Consider the following 13,659-nt stretch of genomic DNA (forward strand, 5'->3'; position numbering starts at 1 on the left):
ATTTGCAGACGACACTAAAGTCGGTGGAGTGGTGGACAATTTGGAAGAATGTTACAGGTTTCAGGGGGACGTGGATAAACTGCAGAATTGGGCTGAGAGGTGGCAAATGGAGTTCAATGCAGCGAAATGTGAGGTGATGCACTTTGGGAAGAATAACAGGAAGGCAGAGTACTGGGTCAATGGAAAGATCCTTGGTAGTGTGGATGTGCAGAGGGATCTTGGAGTCCATGTACATAGATCCCTGAAAGTTGCCATCCAGTTGGATAGTGCTGTTAAGAAGGCATACGGTGTGTTAGGTTTCATTCATAGAGGGGTCGAGTTCTGGAGCTGCAATATCATGCTGCAACTATACAAAACACTGGTGCAGTCACACTTGGAATATTGTGTACAGTTCTGGTCCCCATATTTCGGGAAGAATGTGGAAGCATTGGAAAAAGTGCAGAGGAGATTTACCAAGATGTTGCCTTCCCTGGAGGGAAGGTCTTATGAGGAAAGGCTGAGAGACTTGGGTCAGTTCTCATTGGAAAGAAGAAGACTAAGAAGGGATTTGATAGATGATCAGAAGATAAGATAGGGTAGACAGTGAAAGTCTTTTTCCTTGGATGATGATGCCAGCTTGTACAAGGGGGCACAACTACAAGTTGAGGGGTGATAGACTTAAGACAGATGTCAGAGGCAGGTTCTTTAGGCAGAGAGTGGTAAGGGCATGGAATGCCCTACTTGCTAATGTAGTCAATTCAGCCACATTACGGAGATTTAAATAATCCTTAGATAAACACATGGATGATTTTGGGATAGTGTAGGGGGAGGAGCTGAGAATGGTTCACAGGTCGCGCAACATCGAGGGCCTGTTCTGCGCTGTATTGTTCTATGTCCTAGGTACAGATAAATTTCTGACTGATGTGGAAGGATCCTTTGGGGCCTTGGATGGAGGTGAGGGGAGTGGTGTGGACGCAGGTTTTGCATTTCCTGGGGTGGCAGGGAAAAGTGCCAGTAGTGTGGTGTGGGCTGGTGGGGGACGTGGACCTGACAAGGGAGTAGGGGAGGGAATGTTCTCTCCGGAATGCTGATAGGGGTGGGGAGGGAGGTATACCTTTGATTGTGGGGTCTGTTTGAAGGTGGCAGAGGATGATGCAATGTACGCATAGGTTGATGGAGTGGAAGGTGAGGACCAGGATGGTTCTGTCCTTGTTGAATTGGGAGGAGTGGGGTTCAAGGGCATTAGTGCGTGAAGAGGCAGTGATGAGCTGGAGGGCATCATCCACCATGTGGTAAGGGAAGTTGCGATGATGGAAGGAGGAGGCCATCTAGGACTTTGAGGTGGAATTGGTCATCCTGGGAACAGATGCACCAGAAGTGGAGGAATTGGGAATAAGGAATGACTTTTTTTTAGGGTGGGAAGAGGTGTAGTCTAGTAGCTGTGGGAGTCAGTGGGCTTGTAGTAGATATCTGTGGTTAGTCAGTTGCCGAAGACGATGATGGAGAGGTCCAGGATGAGGAGGAAGGTGTCTGAGATGGTCCAGCTGAATTTGAGGTCGGGGTGGAAGGTGTTGGTAAAGTTGATGAACTGTTCAACCTCTTCGTGGGAGCAGAAGGCGGCACTGAAAACAGTCATCGATGTAGCAGCGGAAGGGGTGGGGGATGGTGTCAGTGTAACTGTAGAAGATGGATTGTTCCACGTTTCTGACAAACAGGCAGGTACAGCTGGGTAGCCATGGCTACCTTTTTGGTGGGAGAATTGGAAGGAGAAGTTGTTGAGGGTGAGGACTAGTTCAGCCAGGCGGATGATGGCATCGGTGCAAGGGTCGAAGTTGGGACAGTGTGAGAGGAAGAAATGGAGGACTTGGAGACTTTTGTCATGGCGGATCAATGTGTACAGGCATTGAATGTCTATGGTGAAGATGAGGCAGTCATGGCCAGGGAACAAAAATCTTGGAGGAAATGAAGGGTGGGAGTGGTGTCACGAGTGTAGGTGGGGAGCTACTGGACAAACGGAGAACAGGGCGATGTCGTGGTGGAAGAGATGAGTTCAGTGGGTCAGGTTGAGACATTGGCAGTCAAGTTTGTGGATCTTTGGTGGGAGATAGAATCAGGCTGTGCGGGGTTCACGAGACAATGAGGTTGGAGGCTGTGGGTGGAAGACCCCCTGAGGTGATGAGGTTGTGGATGGTCTGGGAGATAATGGTTTGGTGATGGGAGATGAGGTCATAATCAAGTGACAGTAGGAGGTGTCTGCGAGTTGGCACCTGGCTTCAGCGGTGTAGAGGTCAGTGCACCACACTACTACTGCACCCCCCCCCCCCCACTTGCCTGCAGATTTAATGGTGAGGTTGGGGTTCAAGGGAGTCGAGGGCTGTGCATTGTAAGGGCGGTGGGTGAGGAGGGGTGGACAGGTTGAGGCAGTGGATGTCACAGCGACAGTTGAAATGAAGAGGTCAAGGGGGGTAACAGGCTGGCACGTCATCCAGGTGGATGGGGTGTATTGGAGGCGGGAGAAGGGGTCCTCAATGGGTGGAACGGTGTCCTGGTTGATAAAGTGGGCCTAGAGGCGGAGGCGGTGGAAGAAAAGCTCAAAGTCACAGCATTATGTCAAGCTCATTAATCTGGGAACGTTGAGGGATAAAGATTAGGCCTTTGCTGAGGACTAAACGTTGAGGGAGAAGTCTGGGGGAATGGTGAACACACGGCAGGGATGGGAGCTAGGACCTGAAGTAGGGCTGGAGCTGGGGGCGGATACAATTGCTTGAGTGGGTATGATTATAGGGTCAGGAGTGACGTCACCAATAGAAGTGATGTTCACAAAGGGGGCAGAAATGGGGTTTATAGTTGTGTCCACAGGGATGGAAGTGACGTCACGAGCAACACGGCCGATGTTTCGGTTTGATTCTCTTTCCGACTTCTCTCCTGTAAGACCCTGTGTTTAATTTTACCTTTTGAGCCAAGGGGTGCTTTTGGGAATTGTTACAAGTATTTGGGACAGCATTGTTAAATTAGGATAGTCTGCTGTGTTTTCAGATAGGTTAACTTATTTGGTATTCTGTTCTCTTTTGTTTGTGTTTCATTCCATAATCTTATAAATAAATTCTGTTTTGTTTAAAACTAAGTGATTTGACCAGCAGCATCTCTCCTGGAATATCCACTCTATTCCTGCTTAAAACAACTAGCAAAGTTGGGTCTTGGCTACTTTCTTGAAATGTTTTTAGGGGGTCAGGCCTGATCCATAACAGCCCACTTCCTAAATCTCTCAACAACTGATACACCAAATATCTATCTATCCCATTCTTAAATATACTCATACACAGAGCATCGACAGCCTTCTGAGGTAGAAAATTCCAAAAATTTATAGCCTCTGAGCCAAGGCCTAAAATGTTTTCCAATTTTCAAGGAACTGTCCTATTTGGAGTCATACAGCACGGAAACAGACTCTTCAGTCCAACCAGTCCGTGGTAACCATGTTCCCAAACTAAACTAGTCCCGCTTGCCAGCATTTGGCTCATATCCCTCCAAACATTTCCTATTCATGTACTTATCCAAATATCTTTTAAATGTTCTAACTGTACTCGCATCCACTACTTCCTCTGCATTTAACTCCATACATGAACCGCTCCCTGTTTAAAAGTTTGCCCCAATGTTCTTTTTAAAAAACTTTCTCCTTATCTCTGCCCTTCATGATTTTATAAACTTTTATAAGATCACCCCTCAACCATGGTAGTTCAATGGTTAGGACTGCTGCCTCAGCGCCAGAGACCCTGGTTCAATTCCAACCTCAGACGACTGTCTATATAGAGTCTGCACATTCTCCCAGTGTCTGCATGAGTTTCTCTGGGTGCTCCGGTTTCCTCCCACAGTCCAAAGATGTGCAGATTAGGTGGATTGGCCATGCTAAATTGGCTTCAATGTGTAGGTGAGGTGGATTTGCCAAGGGAAAGACAAAGTTACAGGGATAGAGTAGGGGGTGTGGGGTTGTGTAAGATGTTCTTTGGAAAGTAAGTGTGGACTCGATGGGCTGAATGGCCTGCTTCCACACTGTAGGGATTCTATGATACTCTTGCACTCCAGTGAAAAAAACTCCCAGCTTATCCACCTATTGCATTCCTAGCTACCTTCCCCCTAACCCCACCCGCCTGCCATTTATCTCTCAGCCCCCTTGGGCATCTCTCATTCCTGATGAAGAGCTTATGCTTGAAACATCAACTTTCCTGCTCCTCGAATGCTGCCTGACCACGTGTGCTTTTCCAGCACCACACTTTTTGACCCCTAGACGATCTAGTCCATTTTTATGACTCAAACTCTCCATTCCCAGCAACATCCTGACAAATCTTTTCCAAACCCACTCCAATTTACTAACATCCTTCTGTAGCAGGGCGACCAGAACTGCACACAGTACTTCAGAAGAGGCCTCACAAATGTCCTTTATAAGACCAACATGATATTTCAACTCCTATACTTAAACGCCTAAGCAATGAGGGCAAGGATGCTACATGCTTTCTTAACTATCCTACCTGTGAGGCAAATGTACCTGAACTCCTAGGTCTCTGTTCAACAACCTTACCCAAGGCCCTACCTTTAATTGTTCAAGTCTTGTCCTTGTTTATTTTACAAAAATGCAATATCTCACATTTTTAAAAATTAAACTCTAACTGCCACTCCTCTACTCATTGACCGAATATTAAATCACCTTCTTCACTGTCCATTATATCACCAATTTTGCTGTAATTCACAAACTTAGTTACCATGCTTCCTTTATTCTCATTCAAATCATTTATGTAATTAAAGTAATCTTCTCAATCTGTTCAACTGTGCAATTCCCTAAAAACACAATAATAGCATATTCTACTTTCTAGCCACTTACTAAACAAATCCATAAGCGAAAACAGAGGAAGAAAATGTTGCCAGGGTTGGAGGATTTGAGTTATAGGAAGAGGCTGAATAGGCTGGGGCTGTTTTCCCTGGAGCATCAGAGGGTGACCTTATAGAGGTTTATAAAATCATAAGGGACATGGATGGGGTAAATAGACAAAGTCTTTTCCCTGGGATGGGGGACTCCAGAACTAGAGGGTATAGGTTTAGGGTGAGAGGGGAAAGATATAAAAAGGGAACTAATGGGCAACTTTTTCACACAGAGGGTGGTACGTGTATGAAATCAGCTGCCAGAGGAAGTGGTGGAGGCTAGTCCAACTGCAACATTTAAAAGGCATCTGGATGGGTATATGAATAGGAAGGATTTGGAGGGATATGGGCCGGGTTCTGGCAAATGGGACTTGATAAGGTTGGGATATCTGGTTGACATGGACAAGTTGGACAGGATGATCTGTTTCCATGCTGTACATCTCTATGATTTTAAAATGGAAAGCAATACTGAAAAATAAGTCATTAATTTGTGTTTGAGTTTAAAACTATCTTTGAGATTGAAAATTTAATAGGCTTGACTTGCACCATCATGTCTATGATGGAGATTCATCCTCAAAAGAATCAAATTTGAATAAATAGATGTTCCAAAATAAAGTGAGCCATTATGAAGAATGGCGACATGATGTTTTGCCTTCAGCATCACAGAGGTAGAACATAATCTATATTGATGCGGTGGGGCAATATGATAATCTGCTGAAATTTGCAACGGGACAATATTTGCTTATTTAAATTTCTGTGCACATCTTGTAGGCACAATAAAGAGAAACTGACTACTCAGCAAGAAGTTGAGGATGTGTCTTCATAGATGACTACTGAAATTGTAATTTAAAATAAAAAAACCTAGAGCCTTGTGCCAATGATGATAATACTTTGGAAACATTTTACTTAGTGTTAACAGGGTAATGTACAATGTTAGCAAGATAAAACAGCAAAGAGTAGGAGTCAACATCAACAATTAATTATCCCATTATTGTGAAATTTAGAGAGGAAATCCTAATTACTTTTATTGATTACTGCCATACTAACTCTGTTCGATTTTATTATGCATTTCTAAATGTTCAGCTATGACATTCTTTTGATCAAACTCATTTACCAAATGACAGATGTTAAACTAACTACACCTACCTACATTTTGTCTATCTCCTTTTTCACTAAGGTTGCATTGGTTATATTTTCCTGAAACTAAGGATTCTTTCTTTTCATTAATTGACCGGATGTGGGTATCACTGGTTAGGCTTGCATTAATTGCCCAACTTTATTTGCCCTTGAGAAGGTGGCAGTCCACTGCAGTCCCTGTGCTACAGGTGTTGTAGCTCAATGCTGTAAAGAGGGATTTCCAGGACTTGTGCCCAACAGAACTGAAGAAATCACAATATATTTCCAAGTTAGGATGGTGAATGGCTTGGAAGGGAACTTATAGGTGCTGGTGTTCCCATCGACCTGTGCCATTGTCTTCCTAGATTGTGGGTTTGGAACACACGGTCTAAGGAAACTTGATGGATTGCTGCAGTTCATCTTGTAGATGGTACACACTGCTGCTACTCAGCAAGTGTGGAGGGAGTGTTGGGGATGTGATGTCAGTCACACTGGCTGTTTTGTACTAGATGGTGTCAAGCTTCTTGAATGTCAGTGGAGCTACACTCATCTAGGCAAGTGGAGAGATTTTCATCACACTCCTGAATTGTGCCTTGTGGACAGGCTTTGAGGAGTCAAGAAATGGGTTACTAGTCTTTGACCTGCTCCTGTAGCCACAGTGTTTATATGACAAATCCAATTCAGGTTCTGGTTAATGGTAATGCCCAAGATATTGACAATGCGGGAATTCAGTAATAATAATGCCATAGAATGTCAAGGGACAATAATTGGAGATGGTCATTGCCTGCAATTGTGTGGTGTGAATGTTGTTACATTTGGACATGGCCTACTTGAGTATCTGAGGAGTTTTGAATGGTGCTGAATATTATTCATTGATGACAGCACATCGCTACAAATGATAAAGGGAAGGTCATTGACGAGCCTGATGACACTGAAGATGGATGCACTGGTAATAATCCTCCAAGCCACTTCTTTTAAAACCCTAATTTGTAACCCATAAAGTCCAAGGAACCTATTGATCTTTAGCTTCATTTGTTTTCCTAGTTATTGTATTTATTTCCTCTCCCCTTCAGCTCCTTGATTATTTAGTACTTTTGGAATGCTACTAATGACCTCTACTGTAAAGATTGATACAAAGTATTTATTCAACTCAACCTCTCTGGTTAACCCTGGTGGACTTACGGCCCTTGAGCCATCTTTTTCACTGGGATATATTTTTGTTGTGAGTCATGAACCATTTTCTTCAATGTCTGCCATTATTCCTCAACAGTGTTTTCTGATGAGCTCTTTTCCCAGTTCACTCTAGCCAGCTCAGCCCTCATCCTTATCGAATTACCCTTATTTAAATATAGAACATTTGTTTCTGACCCAAGTTTGTTATACTCAAAACTAAATTCTAAATTGTACCACGTTATGGTCAATGTTCCCGATAGGATCTCTCACTCATTTACTTAATCTGCTTGCCTGCACATTACCAGACCCAAAATAGTCTAACTATTGTTGGATCACAATATCGTGGCACGGTGGCACAGTGGTTAGCACTGCTGCACTCAGAGTGCCAGAGACCCGGGTTCAATTCCCGCCTCAGGTGACTGTGTGTGTGGAGTTTGCACATTCTCCCTGTGTCTGCGTGGGTTTCCTCTGGGTGCTCCAGTTTCCTCCCACAGTCCAAAAAAAATGTGCAAGTTAGGTGAATTGGCCATGTTAAATTGCCCATAGTATTAGGTGAAGGTATAAATGTAGTGGAATGGGTTTGAGTGGGTTGCTCTTCGGACGGTCGGTGTGGACTTGTTAGGCCGAAGGGCCTGTTTCCACACTGTAAGTAATTGAATCTATTCAAACATTTTATTCTAGAAAATGTACTGAATACATTCTATGAATTCTTCCTCATGACTATCTTAGCCCGTTTGATATTTCCAATGTACTTCAAGATTAAAATCACCTGTGATTAGTATACCACCTTTTTCATGCGCCCTCATTATCTCATAATTTATTCTCAGTCTGACAGAACAGCTGTTGTGAGGGGTCCTCTTGACTACTCCCACCAGTGTCCTCTTCCCCTTGTTATTTCTTATCTCCACCCTTATGGGTTCGATATCATCCAATCAAAGATCATTTCTTGCTACCTTACTAATTCCATCCTGTACCAACAACGCTACACCACCACGCTCTCTTTCCTTTCAAGAAGTCACATCCTCGGACCATTTAATTCACAACTATTGTAACTATATCTCCCTCATGGTTATAAATCATATTCATTAACTTCTATTTTTGCCATTGATTAATTTTCTTCTAAATATCATACATATTTAAGTAAAATATTATTAATTTTGTGTTTTACCATATTTTCCCCTTTGCTGCTGTTTACTTATGCTTGCACACTTGTAGGATTATTTAAGAACCTCACAGTAAAAGATCCTTTAGGCAAAAAAGATAATAACATGATAAAATTTCCATTCAGTTTATTATGGGAAATTTTAGTGCATAGTCTTAAGGTTAAATAAAGGTAATGACAAGTGAATGAAGACAGGGTTAGCTTAAATGGGGTGGAAAAATCAGCAAAAAAGGATGCGAGTGGAGATGCAGTGGCAGACATTTAAGAACATATCTCATAACTCTCAAAAATAAAATGTTCCATTGAAGATGACTCTATGACTCTGAGAGGTTGTCAAAAGAGTGCATCAAGAGGTTCCCTCACCTTCCTATAAATTGAACCATTTTGCTCACATTACCTCACTTCATTCATTCCAAAATGCTAGACTTCACAGTTCTCTGCATAAATTTCATCAACCATGTGTTTGCCCATTTCAAAAATATACATGTCCTTCAAAATTGATTACTTTCATTTTCAATGTTTACCAGTTTTTCAAGTTTAATATTGTCGGGTTACTGGACTCGATGGAAATCATTCTATACTTCTCGACCTAGGGATGCCGGGATATATAAATTACATAAGCAAATATGAGGTTAGGCGATAAGAAGAGGTGGGCAGCTTGAAGTATGGGCAGCGCTGCATAATCAAGAGGGTGGACATATCATCAATCAGCACCATGATATTTCAATGTCACATCTACACCATGCGTTTATGTGGCAAACATGCTGCATGTTCTTTAGCAAACGATCATGTCTGAAAGTCAAAGGAGAGCAGTTTTTATTGAGATCAAGTTAATACAGGAACAAGATAGGTGGTGAACTGTCCCATGATCTTGTAGACAACACAGAGGGCAGGAAGAGTTTGCAGTTTTGAAGGATGAGCTGAGTGAGAGGACTTGAATAGACATGATGCATCCAATAGTGAGAGTTGTAGCCTAATCAGTCTTGGTAAAAGGCATATATCGTTAGCAGAGTTTAGAGTGAATGACGGCTGTGTGAGTGTGAGGTAGCAGAGTCCTTTATGGAGCACAAAAGAAGATCAGTAACTTTGGCCTGCACTGCTGTGCATTCCATTTCACTAGGGACATAGTACCAACCTGGGTCTCAACTTGGGGCAAAGCTAGCAGGATAGGTTTGATGACAAAGCCTTATTTGCTGGTCTGCAGGAAAAAGGACAGCCCCTAGATCCAATCCACCAACACTTCCACGTCCACGAACCAAGGGGTTAATTTGTCCTTCTGCACATGTCCTCAATGATGAATGATGAACAGCAAACAGAGGTATTTCCTGGCAAGCAGTACCTAAAGTACTGTGGAGATGGAGTTTAAACATGGTGCCAGTGACAAACATTTCTACCTCTTGCCATATCATTCCACGAGACCACTACGAGTAGCATAATTAATAAGATTAAAAAAGTAAGATTTTGTGAGAAAAGTCAACATGGGGTTAGCATATCAAGTGCCATTAACTCTCACTTGAAATAACACTTTTCCTGAAAATGGAAAAATTGAGCCCACTATTCTACAGCTCCATACCTTCAGAACCACTTTGAGCTCCACATCCCAAATACTCACCCCAACCTGCTTTTTAAGTCTCCCAATATTTCCATATCTTAAACACTCTCCAAGCTCTATCACCACTCCAATCCAGCACTTCACATTCCTACTGACATACATGTCATACTTTGCTTTCAATAGATTAGAAAGGTAATCATAAGGTATGTAATGAGTTCTAACACACGTAATTAATAGTCACAGCCTCAAATTCACAATTTCAAAGAAATACAGAAGATCACTTCTTCTTAGTTCTAATTATGTGCTCAGATCTTCAGAATACTTCAATGAAGGTATTGTAATTATTCAAGCACCAAAAATTCATTAACCTGTTCATACATTATGCCCTGCACAGTTTCATAACATAGAACAGCACAAGGCCAAATTAAATCCAATAACATACGTAGGAAAGCAAATGATGAAATAAAAGTGACATACCCACTGAAAACATGTTGGATCAGGGGGTAAGCAGTCTTCAAGTACACATCATTATTGGTACAAGTCTCCTCAAATGCTTCATCAAAATAAAAAACATGCTGAAAATGAATGACAGACTGGTTTTAATTTAAAAAAATAAAATTGTGAAATGTGAAATGGTTAGCTAAAGGATTTCCATCTGAAAATGACAGTATTCATAAATATGAGTTCCTACAGCTGACAATTAGTGACAGCCAGATGCCATTTGAAGATCTAGTTAAAACAATTTTTGTGAAAGGACCTCTTCATTCCAGAAAGCTGTTGAATTAAATAAACATTACAACTATGCAATTCGACGATTATTAACGTATGGCTACAAAAGCAAATACTCCATGTTTACAATAGCACCAGAGATAGAGTGTTGCTATTGAGAAACTGTGTGAAGATTTGTGTACAATTTGAACTGGTTAACTCATGCATACAGAGGCTCCATTGTGTACTCTGAGCACCCCTACAGTTTTCTTGAAAACAGGCTGTTTTAATTTTCTTACCAATCCTGTGCAGAATCAGGTATATCACCTAACTTCTGGAACAACTCCTAAGACCTATCTAAAATGACCACAAACCTATGAAAGGGAGATTTCATTTTCTGCTTGCATTATTCAATGAACAATTCTAACACATTTTGGCCACCACTCTGGCTTTCCTGAGGCATCCATTAAGATCCTAGTGGATAAAGGGAGGAGGGCTGTAGAGGGTCAGTGCTCACCAGTATGACACTGAGCACCTAGCTTGAATTGGAAGTGATTTAATGTTTGGAAGAACTCCATGTGAGAGTTGAGTTCATCACTTCTCAAAACTTATTTCAGCTTTCCCTTGCCATTCTCAATTTCTTAGCTTCCACCATAACCTTCATCATTAGCTAGATCTCTTTCTCATTCCAACCGCATTTAAACTCTTCCTATCTTCTCTTCACACCATTATTTTCGAACATCCTAAGATATTTAATACTACTGATACACCTCCTCCCTCACTTCACAATTTCCTTGGCATTCATCAACAACCTTCATCTGTATTCCATTTTGATTCTCCTTCTTCTTTACCTCAAACCCAAGCTCAACAAATCTTCACACAGTTTCTCAACACTCCCTTATCCTATCTTTCCATACAAGCAGAGCACACAGTATATTTTCATGCCCTGACATATGTGGGAATAGAGTAACAAAACCTGAAATCTTCAAGCTTTGACTTGCTGAAAAGAATTATCATTCCTTTCCTGACCCTTTGTACATTTAGCATTTTCAATGGTCTTGTGTCAATTTCCATGCCTGTTAATATCATGGTTGCTATTATAAAAGGTGCAGAAAATTTATCTTCCCTCCACCCCCTCATTGTACGCTATTTTCATCTGCACCAGCATATTTTGTGAACAAGTTAAAAAACATTTTTCATCAAGTCATGACCACTTCTGCTAGGTTAAGAATGATGTTGAATTATTGTGGAGCGTCATTGTTGTACCTTGTACTTCAACTTTTACTTCAACTTTTAAAATTCAAACAATTGCCTGCTAGCCAAGGGATTAAATATTAATGAGAGGTAAAAACAGATGTTCAAAATTAATTTATTAACTTTACCATGCTCCAATTTCATGCACAAATCCCCTTTTTAGACCTGACCAGCCACACTTCCTCTAGCATCTCCTTTCCTATTTATTTTTATGCAAGTTGTCAGAGTAGACCACAAGAAATTGAAAAGGGGTAAGCCAATCAGCCCCTCAAACCAGCTCCACACTCAAAAGCATCATGGCTGATCCAACATTTTTCATGTCCACTTTCCTGCCTTTACCCTATAACCCTCAATTCCCTACTGATCAAGAATCTACATATTTCAGCTTTAAACATAAATAAAGACTCTGCCCCACAGTTCTGTGCCAAAGACTCACAACCCTAAGAGAAGAAATCCCTCTATACCTCAGTCTTAAATTGGTACCCATTTATTCGGAGACTATGCCCCCCATGAGGGGCAACATTCTCTCAACATTTACCCTGTCAACCTCCTTAAGAATTCTGTATGTGTCAATGACATCACCTCTCATTCTTCTAAATTGCATACGACAATCCCTCTATACTGTGGATTATCCTAGTGAACCTGAACTGCCTCCAATGAAACAATATCTTTCCCTAAATATGGGGACTGAAACTGCTCACACTACTCCAGATATGGTCTCATCAGCACCTTCTACAATTGCAGTAAGACATCCCTAGTCTTATATTCTAATCCCTTTGAATTAAGGGCCAACATTCCATCAGTCTTCCTGATTACCTGCTGCAACTGTGTGCTAGCTTTCTGTGTTTTGTGCACAACTACTGCCAAGTCCATTTTGTTGCAGCTTTCTGAAATTTTTCTCCATTTAAAATATATCCTGTCCTTTTATTCTCCCTTCCAAAAATGAACAACTTCACATTTTCCAAAGTACAAAGGGATTTGGGAGCACTAGTCAAGGATTCTCTAAAGGTGAACATGCAGGTTGAGTCCGTGATTAAGAAAGCAAATGCAATGTTGTCATTTATCTCAAGAGGGTTGGAATATAAAAGCACCGTTGTGCTACTGAGACTTTATAAAGCTCTGGTTAGGCCCCATTTGGAGTACTGTGTCCAGTTTTGGTCCCCACACCTCAGGAAGGACATACTGGCACTGGAGTGTGTCCAGCGGAAATTCACACGGATGATCCCTGGAATGGTAGGTCTCACATAAGAGGCTGAGGATCCTGGGATTGTATTCATTGGAGTTAGAAGATTAAGGGGAGACTTAATAGAGACGTACAAGATAATACATGGCTTGGAAAGGTTGGACGCTAGGAAATTGTTTCCATTAGGCGAGGAGACGAGGACCCATGGACACAGCCTTAAAATTAGAGGGGGTCAATTCAGAACAGAAATGCCGAGACACTTCTTCAGCCAGAGAGTGGTGGGCCTGTGGAATTCATTGCCGCAGAGTGCAGTGGAGGCTGGGACGCTAAGTGTCTTCAAGGCAGAGATTGATAAATTCTTGATGTCTCGAGGAATTAAGGGCTACGGGGAGAATGCTGGTAAGTGGAGTTGAAATGCCCATCAGCCATGGACTCGATGGGCCGAATGGCCTTACTTCCACTCCTATGTCTTATGGTCTTATTTGACAACTATTTGCCCACTTTTCAATATCTCTCTGTTTTCATCTCTTTCACAGCTTACCTTTCCATTTATTTTCATGTTATCTGCAAACTTGGCTGTAGTGCATTTGCTTCCTTCTCTAAGTTATTAATATACATTGT

General features: G+C 41.8%; 1 protein-coding gene across 1 annotated transcript in view; it reads right to left on the bottom strand.

The window, feature by feature from the left end:
- Window positions 1-13,659, bottom strand: part of LOC132823298 (kinesin-like protein KIF24) — a 71,427-nt gene that overhangs the window by 30,540 nt on the left and 27,228 nt on the right. The window contains exon 3 of the mRNA XM_060837401.1: window positions 10,371-10,468. Coding sequence (XP_060693384.1) covers window positions 10,371-10,468 — 98 coding nt within the window. The remainder of the gene's footprint in view (window positions 1-10,370; window positions 10,469-13,659) is intronic.

The sequence above is a fragment of the Hemiscyllium ocellatum genome, chromosome 1 (genome assembly GCF_020745735.1).
Source record: "Hemiscyllium ocellatum isolate sHemOce1 chromosome 1, sHemOce1.pat.X.cur, whole genome shotgun sequence".
Lineage (NCBI taxonomy): Eukaryota > Metazoa > Chordata > Chondrichthyes > Orectolobiformes > Hemiscylliidae > Hemiscyllium > Hemiscyllium ocellatum.